Here is a 21244-nt window from a genome sequence, read left to right as displayed (position 1 = left end):
TGCTGAAAGAAAGCCATTCTAAGCCAGGCCTGGCCAATCCGAGAAGGCCCCTCTTCAATGAAGTCCCTTCTGCCTGGGCCACTTTCAGGCTCAAGGCGCTGAGCCCAGTCTTTTTGCAGCAGCCCTGAGCAGAGGCCGTGCCCTGGCTCATCCCACACCTTGGATTCACAGAATTGTGGAGCAGAGAGAGGCCTGAGGCCTGGTGTGTGAACCTGCCAGCCTGAGTTTCTCGAGCCCCTACCATGTGCAGAGCCCTGTTCTGGGCTGGATCAAACCTGGCTCCGTCACTAACCGCTGTGTGACCAGCAAGTCACGCAACCTCTCTGCGTTTCCCTTTATTCTTTGTGGACTGGGGGAAATGACAGTACAAACTTCACAGGGGTATTAAAAGAAATTCATTCGTTCACTGATTAATACTTATTGATTGCTGAACCTGTCCCAGGCTCCCCCTCACTGGGCAAAATCCTCATGAGATCATCAATCCCTGTAAAGTGATTAGCACTCTGCCCACTTAATCAACTTCACCAGCAGCTAAGGGCATGCCAGTGATTAAATGAGGCCTCCTTGTCATCTCTCCCCGGGGATCAGGCCTGACTCCATAACTCCAGTGTTGGGCAACACAGCACAGGAAGTGACAAATGCATCTGGGGCTCCGACGGTGACGCTGGGTCACTGTGTGTCCCTGGCAGAGTCACTGAACCTCTCCGGGCCTCTGTTTCCTCCTCTGACAATGGTGTGACTCCCTGGCCCACTCCAAGAGGACCGGAAGCCTCATCCTCCATCGCCCCCTCTCCTTACCTCTCACAAGCCAGCACCTCGGGGAAGGCGTTCACCCGGAGGAAGGTGCGGCTGAGAAACCTGTCATCGCTGGTGGCCGAGTGGACGCTGGATGAGGAGCTGCAGTCGTCCTTCTCACCCTGGCTCAGGCTCCCCAGGCTGCTGGAAGGGGAGGCCTCTACCGGCTGGTGCGGCAAAACAGCCTGCTTTAAGTTTTCATGCAGAGACGGGTTGGAGGAGCCATCGGCCAGAGGCTGGGGTGACAGTAGGAAAGTCACACTCATTCTATGTGATGCCTCAGGGATTTGATCTAGTATTCATAATTCTACCAGTGACTCATGCTAGCCGCTCACAGGAAGGCCTGGCTGGAGGAGACTGGCCAGGGTGCCAGCAGATACCACAGAGCTTCCATCCCAGGTTCTGCCACACCCACATCCCAAAGGCCCGAATCACAGTTCACTTGTCCTCATGAGGTCAGCCCCTCTGCAGCAGGCTCCTCCTAAACTGCCAACCTGGATCTGTTCCCCGGACACCCAGCTGCACCCTCCTCCCAGCTGCCAACTCTGACTTCCTCCACAGCCAGTGCTTGCCCTGACCCAGTTCTCTCGCTGCTGTCCGACCCCCTGGCCTGCTCCCTCCATGAATCCTGCCAACCACCTGTGCTTTGCCTGCACAGAGCAGGAGTCACCCTCCTGTCCCCTGCCCACCAACGGGCTCCACGCTCCTAATCAAGAAGCTGGAGCACCATGCACACCAGGCCCACAGGGGGTCACAGCCTGGGGCCTGGCACGGCTAGAGGGCCCAGCAAATGTCAGCCTCCACCTCTGGCGGCCCAAGCCACACTGAAGTGGCTCTGGCTTATACACTCCCGGTCACTTCATAATTCTGGGCCTTTCCAGACTTTGGTCCCCCTGCCTGAAACACCCCCCATTTGTTGTTTGCTGGGTGGAAGTGTCCCTCCCTCCAGGTATGGATTTCGGACGCCGTACAGGCTCCACAGGTCCCTGGGCGTCTGCCTCTTGCCTATTTCATCACGTACTGTCCTGCATTCTCAGTGTATTCTGATCCACCCAGGCAGTGAGGGCCTCCAGCGTGGGGCTGACGCTCTGCTGACCACAGCGTGATCCCCAGGGCCCATGCAGGGCCTACCCAGAGGATGCAGAAATGCCCTTTATCCACCACCCGTCCCACCCTTCAACCATGTGAAGGACGTGGTTCCCAATGTGGGTTCCAGGGAATAGTTCCATGAGCCAGTTACTGCTCACCACAAAGGTTCCATGGAAAAATTAGTTCGGGAAAGCCTGTGTTAAACAAGGTGACATATTCCTTTGGTGCAGGAATTCTCAGAACCTTCAACAGGCTTTGGCTGTCTTCAAAAGCAAATAATAATTGAAAGATCCTAACATGTTCTGAGTGCTTAGATGTTGTGTGCTGTTCTGAGCTCTTATGTATGTTATCCTGTGTAACACAAAACAACTGGGCAAGGCAGGAGCACCAACATCCCCATTTCACAGATAAAGAGACTGAGGCAGGAGAAGTCAGGAAGCACCACACAGTGAATGGCTGAGATGGGGTTAGGACTGAGTCGCTGTGACTCCAGAGCTCGTCATCCTGACCACCGAGAAGGCAAGCCCAAACTTATTTCACTAGGAAACTTTTTTGCACAAAGCACCTCCCAGGCTGAGGACTCCTGGAAGCGCCATGGAAGGTGTAACCATAGCCAAGTGTTGGGGTCTGACTCAGGCTCTGCCACTTCCTGTCACATGACCTCAGGTCACTAGCCACTCTGGGCCTCAGTTTCCTTATGTGTAAAGTGGAGACAATATTATTTACCTGATAGGCATAACACCAAGTTGAACTGCCTAATGCATGACAAATACTGAGCACGACACTGGCCCAGTGCACGTAAGTGTTCAGTAAGTGCCAGTTGCTGGCATTAGTCCAGGGCTCTGTGAATGAGGATTAGCGCTCAGAACTGAGTCGGTATCAGTGTTTGTATTAGTGTTAAAAAGGCAGAGAGGGAGCTGTCCTACTGTGCTGTCACCTCGTGTCCCTGGGGATACGAGGAACCATGAAACTTCCTTACCGTGGTTACCATGGGCATGTCCTGTTCCTGATAACACTGCTGTAAGACAGATTAACCCTAAGTTTTGCTCCATTACAAAGCCTCAAAACTATCCCTATTAAAACAACTTGCCATAAAACCCTCAAACAGGACTAAACATCGCACAGTGAATCCCCCCACTTTCCTCCCAATCTCTGGCACATGACGAAGTAACTGGCTTTCTACGATGGCGCTCAGGACTCTCACCCGGAACTTCTGATTGATGGGGTAGATGACTTTGGCCTTCAGGGCGAATGCTGTGATATTGCTGTTGGAAGGCGGCTCACATTCCTGGGAGAGAAAGACACAAATGGTGTGGGAAACTTTCTGTAAAACGAAGGGTAAGTTGTCAAGTTTTTCCAAAATGCCACATCCCATTTGTAATAGCAGCCTCAGAAAGGGACGATGATAGGTATATTTAGATTCATGTTAGCTCTTCCTTGCCAGAAGGAAAATGAATGGATGGGTGGACAAACAGATGGATGGATAGATGGATAGATGCATGAATGAATGGGTGGGTGGGCAGATGGATAGATGGGTGGATGGATGGATAGGTAGACAGAAGAATAGATGGGTGGTTGGATGGAAGGATGGACAGACAGACGGATCGGTGAATGAAAAGGTAGAGAGATAGATGGGTGGATAAAAAAATAGATGGGTATATGGACAGACGGACGAACAGACAAATGCTATCAAAAGAGAATGGCACAATGTTCATTTAATTACAATTCTTCAGCTTTGGAAGAAATAAAGATTTGAATAACTTGAGAATAATTAACAAGAGAGTCTCCTAAGGAATTAGAAAAAGCAAACATACAAAATAATTTTAGCATTGCCAGGGGTATAAGCACATGCAGTCATATTCACACAAGAGTTGGGATTAGACCCTTAAACAAAAGGAAGTGGTTGGGCAAGTCTTCTAACTTCTCTGAACCTCAGTCTTGCCAGATAGTAAACCAGCAGAGTATTTGCCCTCAAGAACCACATACACGAAGCACCCTGCTAAGTCACTAGAATAGAGAAGCAACTCATCAGTGGGCCACTGTGCATAGTAGCACAAAAACCACTGTCAAATCCTGCTCAGCAATCACCTCTCCTGACTCATTAATAAGAAGCTGGATGGACTTATCCATGGCCTGCCCTATATCCCCACATCCTCTGCATCTCTCTCCTGTTGGGTCATCCCCACCCCAGCCCTGCACTTTGTAAAGTCAGTGCTGACTCAATGCTTTGGAAACAACCAGATAGTGAACGAAGATAAGCAGACAGGCAAGCCTGGAGCCTGGCACTGCAGACCATGAGAAATCTCTACTGGGCAATTCTGAACACACCAATGGAAGAAAACTACATCTACGTCAATTCCAGTGCTTCTCAACCACATCTTGAAGAGTGAGCTCCATCACCAATGACCGATTTTCAATCACAAAGTTCACCTTGGAATAAGACACCCTATTGTGGGAAACACAGAAGGATTGATCACTTGCTCCTAATTTGGGGTGTTGACACAGCCTCCACTGAGCCAGAACTGTGACCTAGATAGGTCTCCAGGAAGAGCTGCATCGTGACGCCCTGTGAGCAACACGAGAGGGACACTCCACACCAGGGGCTCCTGTTCTTGTCATTTCTCTGTACCTTACAACTCACAAAAAGACTTGGGTGACAAGAATGGGGGAAGACCCTTCATTATACCTTATACAAAATTAATTCAAGATGGATTAAAGACTTAAATGTAAAACCCAAAACTATAAAAACCCTACAAGAAAATCTAGGCAATACCATTCAGGACACAGGCACAGGCAAAGATTTCATGACAAAAGCACCAAAAGCAATCGCAACAAAAGCAAAAACTGACAAATGCGATCGAATTAAAGAGCTTCTGCACAGCAAAAGAAACTATCATCAGAGTGAAAGATAATCTACAGAAGTGGAAAACATTTTTGCAATCTATCCATCTGACAAGGGTCTAATATCCAGAGTCTATAAGGAACTTAAACAAGTTTACAAGAATAAAACAACCCCATTAAAAAGTGGGCAAAGAATATGAACAGACACTTCTCAAAAGAAAACATTCATGCGGCTGACAAACATATGAAAAAAAGCTCAACATGGCTGATCATTAGAGAAATATAAATCAAAACCACAATGAGATACCATCTCATGCCAGTCAGAATGGCGATTATTAAAAAGTCAAGAAACAACAGATGCTGGTGAGGCTGCGGAAAAAAAGAAAACTTTTACACTGTTGGTGGGAGTGTAAATTAGTTCAACCATTGTGGAAGACAGAATGGCGATTCCTCAAAGACCCAGAAGCAGAAATGCCATTTGTCCCAGCAATCCCATTACTGGGTATCTATCCAAAGGAATAGAAATCATTCTATTACAAAGATACATGCACGCGTATGTTTATTGCAGCACTATTCACAATAGCAAAGACATGGAATCAGCCCAAAAGCCCATCCATGATAGACTGGGTAAAGAAAATGTGGTACATATACACTATGGAATACTATGCAGTCATAAAAAGGAACAAGATCATGTCCTTTGCAGGGGCATAGATGGAGCTGGAAGCCATTGTCCTCAGCAAACTAACACAGGAACAGAAAATCAAACACCGCATGTTCTCACTTATAAGTAGAAGCTGGACAGTGAGAACACATAGACACACTGGGTCAGGGGAACAACACACACTGGGGCCTGTGAGGGGGTGAGGAGAGGGAGAGCATCAGGAAGAATAGCTAATGGATACTGGGCTTAACACCTAGGTGATGGGATGATCTGTGCAGCAAACCACTATGGCACATGTACCATAGGTTTACCTATGTAACAAACATGCACATCCTGCACATGTACCCCAGAACTTAAAATAAAAGTTGAAGAAAAGGTTTTAAGAAGTAAAAAAAAAAAACTAACAGGGAAGACCACCAACATACGCTACCTCCCTAAGCTTCCAAGGACCCTGCCACAGAGGTCACTGTCTCCACTTCCAGACAGAGAAAATGAGTCACAGAGAGGTGAAGCCACATGCCCAAGGCCACACAGCTAATCATCGCTAGAACCAGGATCTGAACTCAGCTTTGCAGCCCCAGGTCCGCCCTCTTTAGCCGATGCCAAGCTGGCTCTGTCAACATGATGCGAATAACAGCAAGAGTAAGTGCCATGAAGTTTAAAAGGAAGTGGGGGTTCGTAGAGAAGGTCCCTGGGCTTGGCTTCACCGTGTTCAGGAACCTACATCAGATACTGAGGCACCGCACACTCCCATATCCCAAGTCCCCACATCCAACCAACCACCAATCAATCCCATCAACTTAACCTCCTAAATCTCTCTGTAATCCATGGCCCTGGCCTATGCCTCCAGCATATTTACCCTGAAGGGCTGCAATCACTACCTAACCAGCTCCTCATCCATGTATTGAGGGTCTACCGTGTCCAGCCACCTTATGCATGGTTGCCCATTTAATTACACACATGAGTCAGCTTGGGAAGGTGGGGACTATTATTATCACGCCCACCTTATGGTGCTGCGAACTGAGGATCAGAGGTTAACACCTTCCAATTCATTCTTCACGTGGGAATCAAATGTTTTGTTTGTTTTTTTTTTTTGAGACTCCATCGCCCAGGCTGCAGTGCAGTGGCACAATCTGGGATCACTGCAACCTCCGCCTCCTGGGTTCACGCCATTCTCCTGCCTCAGCCTCCCAAGTAGCCGGGACTACAGGCGCCCGCCACCACGCCTGGCTAACTTTTTGTATTTTAGTAGAGACAGAGTTTCACCATGTTGGCCAGGATGGTTTCAATCTCCTGACCTCGTGATCTGCCGGCCTCGGCCTCCCAAAGTGCTGGGATTACAGGCGTGAGCCACCGCGCCCGGCCCGAATGGTCTTTTTAAGCATGAATTTCCATCGATGCACCTCTTAAAACCCTTCCTGGCCTCCCTCTGACCTGAGGGTACAGAGCCTGGCCTGCTCTCAATGCCCTGCATTCTGGCCCACTTTCTGCTTGAAGTTTTGTCAGTGAACAAGGAATGGCAGGAAGATGGAAAAGGCTGAACTCAGGACTAATTTGCAGGGTCCACTGCAAAACGAAAATGAGGATTCTTATGTAATAATGATTAAGAATTTCAAGACAGTGACAGCAGAGTCCACCAGCCAAGAGGGGGCGTATCTGAGCATGGTCCCTGTGACCTCACAGGTCACACCCAGGACAGCAGCCCTGGCTGACTATCCAGGGGAGACACATTTGCTCAAGGGAAAGATTCAAAAGCAAAAGGGCCCTGTGCATTTTTAAACTTCCTACAAACAGGGGAGAAAAGAAAGGACAAAGAAAAGAGTGACCATGAGAGAAAAGCAAAATCCCTGCTTCCCAGGAGTTTACCTTCAAGAGGGGAATACAAAACAAAAACCTAATTATGAAAAGGAAAGGGCCGGGCGCAGTGGCTCGCACCTGTAATCCCAGCACTTTGGGAGGCCAAGGTGGGCAGATGATGAGATCAGGAGTTCAAGACCAGCCTGACCAACATGGTGAAACCCTGTCTCTACTAAAAACACAAAAATTAGCTGGGTGTGGTGGCACACACCTGTAATCCCAGGTACTCAGGAGGCTGAGGCAGGAGAATCGCTTGAATCTGGGAGGCGGAGGTTGCAGGGAGCTGAGATCGCATCACTGTACTCCAGCCTGGGCAACAGAGTGAGATTTCATCTCAAAAAAAAAAAGAATGAAAGGATGTTGGTGCAGGGCCCACCTGAGACCTGTGGGTGCAGCACCTGGGGATGGAGGAGTCGGGAAATGGGCATCAGACACACACCCTGGCTGGCAGGAAGGCTCCACCTGATCTGTCTACCTGCAGACTGCAACCCCTGCAGGGCCAGCCCAAGGACGGTCATGGTCTTTGGCAGGGGATGAAGGATGCAGGAGCATGTGATACCCGAAATCAGGGAAGGAGCAGGCTCTGCTACCTGAACAGGAGCCACTGCCTTTAGTTTTTAAAAGCTCTCCTCATTAAGGTCAGGTGTCCTCCAAATTCCAAGAGTCTCCCCAGCAAAGCAATGCAATTATTTAGAAAATTGGTTGCAGCGAAATCTACAAGGTAAAACTTCCTCAGCTAGAGCAATGCAATTATTCAGCAAATTGGTTAAAGTATAATTGCAGGAAAGGAAAAGCCATTCCCGTAACCAATATAAAGGAGTTCTTTTCAGAGAATGCGTAAATGCATCCTTACAGGCTCTACCCACTCTCCCTCCCTCCACAGCAAAGGAATGGGATGGAGAGACGGAGGCTGTGGAATAGCATGCCTCAGAGCCTTCTGGAATTTTCTGTTTGTTTTCAGCTGAGATGAGTTGTTCATTAAACAGAGGTCATCCAAGGCGTGGCAGGAACTACAAGGCCCTGGTTTTCTGTGCACTGGAGGACAAGAAAGTTATAGCTCAACCCACTGGGCCAAAGCAGCCCTGACCGCATATTTTGACAAGCTCAGTCTGCAGAAAGCAAGAGCATTCTGACAAGCCGGTCACTGGAACAAGCAGATCTTTCACTTAACCCTTGGTAATTATTAGCTTGATAATAGGCATCTGCTAGGTGTAGCTGAATAGTGAACAAGTAAGACATTACTAGGCAGAAAAAAATAACCTTACAGCAGGGTAGAAAGACTTAGGCACCCCTGCAAACACTGATTGAGCACCCATTCTGTGGCAGGAACGTTCACACGCATTAACTCAGCCCTGGGTGACTCGGGGATGGCAGGGGGAGCACCATCACTGCTGTCATTTTAAATGAGAAACCTGAGGCTCAGACAGGTTATGCTTCCTGCCCAACATCACACAGCAAACATGTGGCAGAGCTGGGACTGGGTTCCAGGATTGTAGGTCCTAAAGCCAGCACTGTTTTTATCACATTCAAGGACACCCTATGTGTGAGCTGCGTTGTTTGTTTAACAGCTTTGAGATTTAATTCACACACCCTGCAGTTCATTCATGTAAAGCATAATATTTCATAGTTTTCAGTATCTTCAAATATGTGCAGCCATCACTATAGTCAACTTTATTTATTTATTTATTTATTTATTTATTTTGAGACAGAGTCTCGCTCTGTCACTTAAGCTGGAGTGCAGTGGTACAATCTTGGCTCACAGCAACCTCTGCCTCCTGGGTTCAAGCAATTCTCCTGCCTCAGCCTCCCAAGTAGCTAGGACTACAGGCACACACGACCATGCCCAGCTGATTTTTGTATTTTTAGTAGAGATGGGGTTTCACCATGTTGGCCAGGCTGGTCTCGAACTCCTGACCTTAAGTGTCTGCCCGTCTCAGCCTCCCAAAGTGCTGGGATTACAGGCGTGAGCCACCATGCCCAGCCTATAGTCAACCTAAAACATTCTCATGGCATCAAAGAGAAACCCGGTCCTCTTTTGCTGTCACCCCATCCCTCCCCTTCCTCTGCCCCAGCCCCCGGAAACCACTAATCTACTTTTGTCTGTATAAATCTTCCTGTTCTAGACATTTCACAGGAATGGAATCCTATAACATGTGGTCTTTTGTGAGTGGCGTCTTTCATTTAGCATGTTTTCCAGGTTCATCCAGGTTGTAGCATGGATCAGCCCCTCATTTTATTTTATGGCCAAATAACCTTCCAATGTCTGCATATATTACATTTTATTTTTCCAGTTTTTCCATTCGGGTTGTTTCCACATTTTGGCTATTGTGAATAGTGTTGCTTTGAACATCTGTGTACAAGTTTTTGGGTGGACATCTGTTTTCACATCTATCAGCACATTCTAGTAGTGTGAGAGGGTGGGATGGGGCAGAGCAGTAGAGAGAGAGATGAGCGGAAGAGAGACACAGAGACAGGGAGATGCTGTGTACCTGCAGCTCACACACTGCCATAAAGACACACACAGAAAGACCCACAGAGACACATGAGAGAGTGATGGACTGGGACATACACAGACACACGTGGAGAGGCAAGCACACGGTGTCAGAGACAGCACAGGGCACATCCAAATAGGGGCTCAACCAGTGTTTGTAGGGAGGCCTAAGTCTTTCTACCCCACTGTAAAGTTAACTCATATTTTCCTGCCTAGTAATGTCTTACCTGTTCACTATTCGGCTACACCTAGCAGATACCCATTATCAAGCTAACAATTACCAAGGGTAAAGTTAAAGATCTGCTTGTTCCAGACTCATCTCCTGCAAGCCATGTCCCGGGATAGCAGCAGAGGCTTGCCCATCTCTCCCCGACTCCACGCTGGCCAAGAGCAGGGCAGTGCCCCCCTCCACAGGATCCCGCCAGCCAGGGAGGGAGATGCAGGGCTGATGCAAAAGCTGATTGTTCAGAGTAACTAGAAGCTGAGCCCTACTGACTTTGGACCTTTGGGGAAATCCGTTTTTAAATCCCCAGCCCACTTTCTTCTGTGGTAAGCTGAGGCTGCGGAACAGGATGGAACAGGTTGGAAAGGGGCAGAGGCTAGGAGTCAGGTGTGCAGACGTAGCACTCCCGAGCAGGGGCCCGGCAAACCCAAGGACAAATATCAGCTTGGCTACTCTCCAGCTGCGGGACTCAGGAGAGTAGCCTACCTCTGAGGCTCGGCTTCCTTATCTGGAAAACGGGAATATAACTCAGATCAGCCTCACGTGGCTGCTGAGAGAAGGGCAGGAGATCACTCACGTGAGTGTTGGCATCACTCACAGGTGAGAGGTGTAAAACTGCCTGGCATGAGTAGATGCTAAAAAATAATACTAGTTCATTCCCCTTATCCCAGAAGACGAAGCCTGCAGTACTTTCTAGGGGACAAGGAGGTGACAAGAAATGTCACATCCTCTCCACCCACGGGGCTCACCCAGAAAGCGATGTTCTGTGGATAGAGTAAGGGTTCCAGGAAGGCAGGAACAAAGAGAATTTTTTTAACATCTCTTCCAGAGGCCCAGCACTCCCACTCCTAGAGATTTAATTAAAGGAAGTAAAATGAAATGAAAATAAGCAAACGTATGCACCAACATTCATAGTAGGCTTATTCATCACAGCCAAATTCTAAAACCGGCCCAGTCCACCAATGACACACCCACCAAATGGAAAGCAATCAACAAAGCGTGGCACATGCACACAGTTGACTGCCACTGAGCAATAAAAATGGGGGAAGAATTGATATACACAATGAAAGGGAAACATCTCAAGGCATTCTGTGGAGGAAACACAGGCACGAAACAGCACAGTTCCATTTGCATAAGGTTCTAGAACCACAGAACCAACCAACGGAAATCCCACGCATGGGTGCCTCTGGAAGTGTGTGGGGGTGGGGAGTGACCAGAAAGGGGCACTAGAGGACTTGCTGGGTGATGAAAACATTCTCAGCGGGGATATTGGTTCTAAGGGGTGTGCAATTCTCAAAATTCATCAAACTGTAAAACCTAAAGTCTGCACATTTGATTGTATGTAAATTATGCCTAAAAAAAGCAGCCCATTGGGAAACTATATCTGTCAGAGGCTTGTCTACGTGACACCTGGCTGCCAGGGGGACACCCCACCTCCCACATGTGCCTCCACAAACAAACACCAACACCGAGCTTACATCAACAGCTTCCTTGTCCTTTGACATCTGCACTTCTCTCTTCCTCCTCCTTGATGGGGAGCCAGTTTCCAAGGGGGTCTGCGCATTAGACTCCAAATTCTTGAGCAGATTTTGAGTGTCGTCTTTCTAAAACCCAAAGGTCAGGAGTTGGGGGTAGATAGAAACACAACACTGAGGTCAGTTGGCCTAGTCCCCACCAAGACTTTTGCCAGTTAACTCCCCCAGTCCAGCGGCCACTTCTGCTCGCCTCTGTGCTTCTCAAGCTTGGTCCTCTGTGTGTAATGCCTCCCACCCTATGTGGGGTCTGCTACACATCCTTCAAGACTGCACAGGTCACCTTCCTGAGAAGTCCCCCTAAGGCCTCCAGGATGCCCCCATTTCAGTGCACCTTCAGGACTTGAGCTAAGATGCAGAGCAAAGCTTGTTCCATTTTTCTTCTAGGTTGGGACCCCCAGTGGACTGGGAGCTCCTTGGATTTAACAACAAAGCACGGGAAATGGCACATGCATATTAATGTTCCTGTTGATTTTGATCACTTCATTGAATGGTTTTTAAGAAAATATGTTAGGTGACCTGAAGTTATAGAGTAGTTTCTATTCTGAACTACAATGAGTGCTCATTATTTATGGATTCTGTATTTGCCAATTCCTGTACTTGCTAAAATTTATTTATAACCCCCAAACCAATGCTCATGGTGCTTTTACAGTTATTCACGGATACACACAGAGGATGAACAATCTGAGTTGCCCGGCATGCATGTGCTCAGTTGAGATGGAACAAGGTAGCACTTTGCCTTCTTGTCTCTGCTCTCATGCTGTAAACATCCTTTTCATACTCTAGTAGCACAGTTTTTGCATTTCTGTGCTTTTTCTTGGTGACTTTACCGTTTAAAATAATCACCAAACACAGTGCAGAAGTGCTATCTAGTCTCCCAAAACACAAGAAAGCTATGGCATGCCCTCTGGAGAAATGGGTGTGTTACAGAAGATTCATTCAGGTATGAGTTACAGTGCTGATGTCTGTGAGTCCAATGTTAATAAATTAAAAATATCTATCAAATAAGATATCTTTAAACTGAAACATACATAGAACTATGCTACATATTGACTGGTTAATGGAAATGTTGTGACCAGAAGCTTGTAGGAACCTAACCCTGTTTCTCCCCTAGGAACAATGGTTCAGTGTTCACTAACGCTGTGTTCTCAGTGAGTTTACAGAACATAACTACCACAAATAAGGAGAATAGACGATATTTAAAATTCTGTTATCCTGGATACTTCTCAACTTCCTCTTTAATCACTAGCTGCTCATGAATATAATCTTTGAAGTAAAGAAATATCACCAGTTTGTCACTGAGTTAATCAGCTACTATTACTGAGCATCTGCTTTGTGTCAAGCCTTGTTCTAGGTACTGGGAATAGAGTAATGAACAAAATACACAGCCTTGGCTTTTGTGGCATTGACATTGCAGTGAGAGAAGAAAGATTCAAACAAATAAATGAAAAAATACATAGTAATTCAGGGACAATCGTGTTCTAGAGTAATAGTGGAGGGTGGGGGAATGAAGGATGATGGCAGACAAAGTCTCTTGGACAAAGTGGCATTTGAGAAGGAACTTAAAAGAAGTGAGGTCATCAGTCATTGAGATATCTCAGGGAGGAGTATTCTAGAAAGAGAGAACAGCAAGTGCAAAGGCCTTGAGGCAGGCCCATGTTGGGCACAGAGAGAAACCTGTGTAGATGCAGCAGTCTGGGGTGAGTCTTGGGGTAGATGATGAGGCCAGAGATTTGGGGGGTTGTTTACCAAGCATGGTTGGCCTGTACAAATGTCCTGCAAAGAAGAACCCAGTCAGATAGTCCTACAGTAAAGACATTGACGAAAAAAAATACCTATCCCACAGAAGGAGCACCAGCATCACTTGAAAATGTCCAGAGGGTCACCAGCCATTTGAGGACAGACTCTAATACGAAAGATAAAATCCAAAACAAACAAAAGGAAAAAGCAAGCAGGGAACACACTACGCAAGGCAGAGAAAAAAAAAACACCTTAAATAAACAACTAAAATATTATCAGAGAAATCAGAGAAGGTATTCCATTCATGAAATAAGAACAGGATAGAACATTCTCAGAACAAAGAAAGGACTCTTGAAAATTGAAAATATGAAAAACTCAATACAAGTACAAAGTTAAGAAACGTCTTTCTGACGGTAATGTAAAAAAGACAAAGAGGGCTGGGCGCGGTGGCTCAAGCCTGTAATCCCAGCACTTTGGGAGGCCGAGACGGGTGGATCAGGAGGTCAGGAGATTGAGACCATCCTGGCTAACACGGTGAAACCCCGTCTCTACTAAAAAATACAAAAAAACTAGCCGGGCGAGGTGGCGGGCGCCTGTAGTCCCAGCTACTCGGGAGGCTGAGGCAGGAGAATGGCGTAAACCCAGGAAGCAGAGCTTGCAGTGAGCTGAGATCTGGCCACTGCACTCCAGCTTGGGTGACAGAGCGAGACTCCGTCTCAAAAACAAACAAAAAAAAGACAGAGATGGGAAGTGAGAGAGAAAGACTAAGATTGGAAGCCCAATTCAACCTAAAAAAATGATAGGAGTTCTTGGAAGAAGAGAACATACAAAAGGAAAAGAATCATCAAAGATATCAAGAAAATGATTCTCTATCAAAAGGACGTTCCAAATGCCTGGCACCGTGGATGACAAGTGACTTTCACCAAGACCATCCTGGTGCAATTTTATTTATTAGGAGCAAAGGTAAAGGTTCTTTAAGATTCTACAGAGGAACAAAAGGAAAAGAGGTTTCATATAAAGTATCAAGGATCAGAATAGAATCAGTTTTCTCAACAGCAACCATGGAAATTATGAGATGAAGCAGAGTCCCCACCTTTTATGGGCCTGCAAATCCCCTGCCCTTAGCCTGGAAATAAAGGAAAATCCTGACTTTCTTCAAGGGAAATTATCAGCAACTTGATAAGCAAGAAGGTAATAGTAACTTAAAACAATAGCCAGGAAGTTAGAGTCAGGAGATGTTTGGTTTCCCTACAGAAATTAAAGATAACACTTAACATATGTCCTGAGTTGTTTTTCAGAAACCTGGACCCCCATCAAATGGATCCACTCAGAGGCTGAGGTCCTCCGCTGCCCCTTATCTGAGATCTGAACTCTGAGCACCATTCTTTGTTTGAAAGTTCTTCCTGGGGGGCCCGGAGGAAGTCATGCCCAGGAGCCTGAGCTAATGTTCTTTTCTGCTGAACCCACATTTTAAAACAAAGCTTCTCTTCCTTGACAAAATGCATATGAGAAAATCTTTGAATCTACCTCTGACCTACAAGCCTTCACTTCAAGATGTCCCGCCCTTTTAGGCCAAAACCAATTGTAACCTTCATGTACTGATTTACAATTTTGCCTATAACTTCTGCTTTCCTGAAATCTACCTATACCTTTAAAAACCCTCACGTGCAAGTCATTGGGGAGGTCAGGATTTGAGCATGAGCTGCCTAGTCCTCCTGGCTTGGTGCCCTGTGAATAAACACCTTCCTTTTTACCACTGCAAAACCTCAGTGTAGCTATCTGGTCTTACTGTGCGAGGTGAGTGGGACCCAGTTTGGTTCCACAACAGTTCTAAGACAATGGAGGCCGGATGCAGTGGCTCATCCCTGAAATCGCAGCACTTTGGGAGGCCGAGGTGGGAGGATCACGAGGTCAGGAGTTCAAGACCAGCCTGGCCAACATGGCGAAACCCCGTCTCTACTGAAAATACAAGAATTAGCTGGGCATGGTGACGCACGCCTGTTGTCCCAGCTACTTGGGAGGCTGAGGCAGAAGAATCACTTGAACCCAGGAAGTGGAGGTTGCAGTGAGCCAAGATCGCACCACCGCACTCCAGCCTCAGTGACACAGTGAGACTCCATCTCAAAAAAAAAAAAAAAAAAGACAATGGAAAAATGCCTTCGAAATTCTGGAGGAAAATTATTTCCAATCTAATTATTCTTACCAAATTAAGTATAAAGATAGAAGAATATATTTTCAGACACAGAAGTTCTCAAAAGAGTTGCATCCATCCCTTTTTGAAAAAGCTACTGAAGGATGTGCTCCCGGCATGCAAGGAAATTAGCTAATGAAAGGGGAGTGCAGGGGAATCCCTGAAACAGGATTCAACCCAGGAGAGACATGAGAAAGTCCCAGCATGATGAGTAGCTGCTTCTCAAACTTTAAGAACATGTAAATCACCAGGAGGGCTTATTAAACGCAGCTTGCTGGACCCAGAGATTCTCATTCAGTGAGTCTGGGGTAGAGCCCAAGAATTTGCATTTCTATCAAGCTCCCCAAGATATTGATGCTGCTGGTCTGGTCCACACTTTAGAGAGCTGTCTAGAGAATAACCAGCTCAAACTAGAGCTTGTCAGAATGTTTCTCGGAGACATGTTTTTCTCAAGAAGATAAAATGGATCAAATATCTAATGTATTCAATTGTCTTGAACAGAAAGGCACATATATGGGGGACAGTTAAATGAATGATAAGTACACAGAATCTAAACAAATGAAAAAACCGAGGCCAGATGTGGTGGCTCATCTGTGATGAGCCTGTGATCCTGGCACTTTGAGAGGCAAAAGCAGGAGGACTGCTTGAGCCCAGGAGTTTTGAGACCAGCCTGGGCAACATGGCAAAACCCCAACTCTACGAAAAACAGGAAAAAAAAATTAGCCAGGTATAGTGGTGCAAGCCTATAGTACCAGCTACTTGGGAGGCTGAGGTGAGAGGATCACCTGAACCCAAGAGGTCAAGGCTACTGTGAACCGTGATCATGCTACTGCACTCTAGCCCGGGCAATAAAGTGAGACCCTATCTCAAACAAAACAAAAAACAAAAAAAGAGAATAACTATTAATTTCAGGAAAAACAAAATGTTGTGCAAGAAAAGAAGGTATTCATAACCATAACTGATCCTTAACTTACAGTAAATGATGTTTGCAGAATTGTAATAATGGAAACACTGAATACTAATTTAACCAAATTCCCCTATAATCTCCCTACCGGGAGGGTGGTAGTGGTGTTGGGAAGAGTGAACATCTTATGGAGGAGGGGAGGCAACAGAGCTAAGTCCTCTTCCTTTCCACATTGGAGGGTCAACGGCTATTACACACAGAAAAAAAAAAAAAAGCAAGCAGCAGCAATATAGGCACGTTATTCAGAAATGGGAAGTAAATTCTCAAAATAATCAGCTGAAGGAGTTAACAAGGCCACTGTGGAGAAGTAGAAAATGGGTGGGGCTACTGCTCCTTTTGAACTAATACTTTAAATTATGTGCATGAACAACTTCGATGTAAATAAAACAGGTTTAATGATGAAATAAGTTAAAATAACAAAATAAAACAAAAACAGCAAAAGGAAAGCAGTGCAAGATAACACTGTGACTTGGAACAGAGGAGGAGAACAACGAATGCCCAGAAAGCAGGGAAGTACCTGATCTAGCATGGAAGGTCATGAAGACTTCCCTGGTTAATAAGGCGATCTCTCTGGGTCCTGAGGGCTGAGCAGGGTGGAGTCTGAGAAAGGCCAGTGCAGGTGGAGAGAACAGATATACAGAAGTGCAGAGGTGACAGGGAACAGTGAGATGTCTTGAGTGGCTGGAGAGCAGGATGAGGCAAGTGGCTGGGCACCTGTGCGTTAGGATGGGTGCTCTGGAGAAGGTAAGCCACTGTATGCACCATGCTAGAAAACTGGGTATTGTTTTATTTATTTATTTATTTATTTATTTATTTATTTATTTATTTATTTATTAGATGGAGTTTCATTCTTGTTGCCCAGGCTGGAGTGCAATGGCATGATCTCGGCTCACTGCAACCTCCACCTCCCGGGTTCAAGTGATTCTCTTGCCTTAGCCTCCCCAGTAGCTGGGATTATAGGCATGCACCACCATGCCTGGCTAATTTTGTATTTTTAGTAGAGACAGGGTTTCTCTATGTTGGTCAGACTGGTCTCTAATTTTTCTTTTTTCTTTTTTTTTTTTTTTTTTTTGAGACAGAGCCTTGCTGTATCGCCCAGGCTGGAGTGCAATGGCACGATCTCGGCTCACTGTAACCTCTGCCTCCCAGGTTCCAGTGACTCTCCTGCCTGAGCCTCCTGAGTAGCTGGGATTACAGGCTCCTGCCACCACGCCAGCTAATTTTTGTATTTTTAGTAGAGGCAGGGTTTCACCATGTTGGCCAGGCTGGTCTCAAACTCCTGACCTCAGTTGATCAGCCTGCCTTGGCCTCCCAAAGGGCTGGGATTACAGGCATGAGCCACAGCGCCTGGATGGGCATTATCTTTTGCAGGCAGCCAGGAGTCACTGGAGGTGTTTAACCAGGAGGGTCATAATGTCTGACGTACATTTTATAAATAAAAACTAGACGGAGGAGACAGGAGGAAAAGAATCTCATTAGAAAGAAGGTTGTTGCAAGAATCACATCAAACTGTAAGAAAATCCTATTAGTCCTACTTTGAGCCACAGACCTCTCCATGGCTGCCACCCTGGTCTGAGCCATCATCACCCTCAACTGACTAGCTGTGCAAACCCAGATGGCTTGGTTAATCCCGGTAAGCCTCAGCTGATTCAGCTAGGAAATGGGATACTAACCACCACCTGACTAGGTAGCAGATGCTTAAGGCTCTGGGTTTGGGGTTCAAACCAACTAGGGTTGAAATTCAGCCCCACTGTTTACTCATCGTGGCACCCTGGTCAAATAACTTTGCAGAGCATCCACTGCCTCACTGTAAAGTGGGGATAATGGCAGTTCCTCCACCTCATGGGGTGAAGGATAAAGAACCAGATGTCTACAAACACTGCATAGGGCACCCAGCAAAGTCTCTGTCTGTTGCTTTCCTTTCTGTCTCTGTGCAACAAGCCAGCATCTCTTAGTGTCTCTTAATCACCAGCAGGATCTGACAACCCCCAACTCACCTACAAGCATCTTGCATTATCTTAGTTTCAGCCCTGATCAGCCCTTTGCAATGTAACGCGTCCCATGAGTCACCACATTCTGATGCCTACATGGAACCCGCACAGGATCTGTCTCCTCTTCTCACGGGCCAGAAATTGGGGCAGCAAGACCATGCCATCTTGTTTCTGATCTCACAGACTTTACCCTCCCCCGCCCCAAAGAGGCAGAAGCTGCAAGGATCTAAAATAGTGGCCATACCACTACTGATGGAATGCCTGCCATACGCCAGGCGTTGCCATGCACAGCCAATTCCATGAGGGCCACTTGCATATGAAGCATCCACTGGTCTCCTTCAAGCAGCCACCCCGTCCCTCATCCATGCAGAGAACACAGTGGCTTTGGGGTTAGACACATCTGTCACTTTAGCAAGTTACTTAACTCCTCTGTGCCTCAGTTTCCTCATCTGCAAAGCAGAGACATTCATGAAATCAACTCAAACTGTTGTGGAGATTCATCGAGATCATTTAGGCAGAGGGTCTAGTTCAGTGCCTGGTAAACAGTCAGCACTCAATAAACACTAGCATTGCCAGTGCTCCATCGCAGACTCCCCATGCGGTGTCATAACTGATAGCTGTAAACTTGCAACTCGTCGTTCTCCTTGAGGCTGTGGACCTCAAGCAGGCAAGGCAGGGTCTCTCCTGCTCACGAATGTGGTGCCTAGGCCAGTGACTGGCTGTAGAAGGTGCCCGAAAACTTTTACTGTGAAAAAACTTTTACTGATGAATGAAAAAACGAATGCCAATGTGGCGGCTGGAACTCAGGCCAGACGATGTAACCCATACCAGAAGGATGGAAAAGGCAGAAGCAGGAATAGGCATTCAGGCGTGGGAGTCCCAGCAGCCCTTCTGTCCACCACGGTGAGCGGGGTCAGCATCCTGCCCAAACCCCTGATGCTGCAGATAAGGAGACCGAAGCGTGGCGCGGATGGGCTGCTGTCTAGGATCACCCAAAGGAGCGGGATGTAACAGGCACCGCAGGGGACCTCAGGTCAATGCCCTCTAGTCACCCCGCCACCTTCCTCCTGGAGCAGGAGAACCCGACGCCTGAGCAGTTGCGCGCGAAGTCCCCAACCAGGCTCAAGGAGTCACAGAGCCAGGTCTCCAGGTCCGCACGACAGAGAAGCTACGCGCCCCGCGCCCCGCCCCCCGCCCCCCGCCCCACCGCTGTCTGCTCCGCCGACCCACCTGGTGTCGCGGGCTCCGGCGGCCCGCGCGGCAGCCGAGCCAGAGGCCGAGGCCGAGGCCGAGCGCGGCGCCCAGCAGCACGGCGGGGGCCAGCAGCGCGGGTGCCGGCCGCAGCGCGTCCCGGCCCAGCAACAGCCGCGCGTCGCTCTTGCAGGCCGCCCCGCCGCCGGCCATCTGGGGCGCTCAGGCGGCCGCCCCGCCGCATCCCGCTGCTTGCTGCACCGTCCCCGCCAGGGCGGCGACGCGAGACTCGGAGCCCGGGCGGGCCAGGGGCGCGGCGCGCCCCGCAGACTTTCCGGCCTGTGCAGTCTCCCGACTCCTACTCCTCTCCCCTTCCCTGCTTCGCCGAGCCGGAGGGAGGAGCCTGGATCACCGCTCAAAACTTTCAGCCACCCCCGCCTCAGCCCTGCCCCTGCACTGAGCATGCCCAGCAAGAGGCGCGCCTCCCAGCCCCGGACCCTTCCGGAGGGTGCACGGTTTCCACCGGGATTCCTGGGTTCCTGGGGAGAAAGAGAGACCTTTATCACCGAGGAAGTCTCCTTTAACTGTATTGAGGCTTAGAATATGCTAAGCATTTAGCTTAATAATCTCATTAACTTTCTCCATAACCCTCTGCGGTGGGTGCTCCGCCCATCCTCCTGATGAAAACGCTGGGACCAATGCAAGTCCAACCCCTTGCCCTTGCCCCTAACCTCTACCCATCAACCTTCCCGGAGCCACACCGCCCTCCACGCCTCTGAACTTGCTCACGCGAAGTCTCCCGTTTTAATCTTATTTTCTCCCAGGGAAGGTCAAGACAATAGGTGGAGAGACCGTTACCCTCAGTCTCTCCTAGGAGGATGGGTAGAGGGACCCTTACACCCAGTCCCCACTGAGACGCTGTGTAGAGAGACCCTTACACCCGGTCCCCACTAGGTCTAGTACACTGCACCATCATTCATTTACTCAGCACTTGGGGAGAATCTATTTGTGTGTTGCAGGCTGGGGGATAGGTCAGCCACAAACCAGGCAGTGTCCAGGGTAGTGAGTATCTCATAGTTGTGTAGAGGGGTAAACAATTAGACCAGTTCATCACTCTGTGTTTGCTTTAAACAAACATTTATGGGGTAGCTACTAGATGTTTGCTTTTGTCCTGGGTGCCTGGGTAAAGTACACATGCATGTGCATGACTGCACACTTGCACGCAAGGGCACACGCAGACACACACACACTCCTACCCTGTGGAGCTTAATTACCTGTGTGGGCCAGGCTAGGGAACACCATGTGGATCTGTTTCAGCAGAGGAAGGCTTTGCCCTTTCAGCCTGGATGTCCAGCTTGTTTCTAATTTGTTTCATCATTTCCTCGTGGCAAGATGAGAACTGTTACCCAAATTCTTCATCCTTTTTATAAACGAAGAAACTGACAGCTAGAGAGGAGAGGTGACTCATTTAAGGTCTTGCAATTAAGGAGTGGGACAGAATTATTGTCCCATTTACACCTGTGTCTGTCTGGCTTCAGGACAAACTCTCCGCTATGGGGAGCTTCTTATATATTTCCTTAGAAGCATCTCCAAGTTCCTGGGGACGCATATGAGGGCAGTAACTTGATGCTGTTGTTTTACGCTGGGTATTTCCATGAATGCTTAGGCTTTAGTTTTT

The 21244-nt window shown here is 47.8% G+C and overlaps 1 protein-coding gene across 5 annotated transcripts in view; it reads right to left on the bottom strand.

The window, feature by feature from the left end:
• Window positions 1-19960, bottom strand: part of EVC (EvC ciliary complex subunit 1) — a 97601-nt gene extending 77641 nt beyond the window's left edge. For 3 of the 5 annotated variants that reach the window (XM_050792090.1, XM_050792093.1, XM_050792094.1), the window contains exons 1-4: window positions 19606-19960; window positions 11436-11561; window positions 3089-3172; window positions 799-1031 (exon numbers count right to left, since the gene is read on the bottom strand). In XM_050792090.1, coding sequence (XP_050648047.1) covers window positions 799-1031; window positions 3089-3172; window positions 11436-11561; window positions 19606-19779 — 617 coding nt within the window. In that variant the 5' untranslated portion in view covers window positions 19780-19960. Of the gene's footprint in view, window positions 1-798; window positions 1032-3088; window positions 3173-11435; window positions 11562-18619; window positions 18825-19605 lie in introns of all 5 variants that reach the window. The other 2 variants (XM_050792091.1, XM_050792092.1) reach the window with 2 other exon arrangements.
• Window positions 19961-21244: the final 1284 nt, after the last annotated feature.

This window comes from Macaca thibetana, chromosome 5 (assembly GCF_024542745.1).
Source record: "Macaca thibetana thibetana isolate TM-01 chromosome 5, ASM2454274v1, whole genome shotgun sequence".
Lineage (NCBI taxonomy): Eukaryota > Metazoa > Chordata > Mammalia > Primates > Cercopithecidae > Macaca > Macaca thibetana.
The sequence above is the reverse complement of the archived record's forward strand: the minus strand, read 5'-3'. Positions and strand labels throughout refer to the sequence as shown.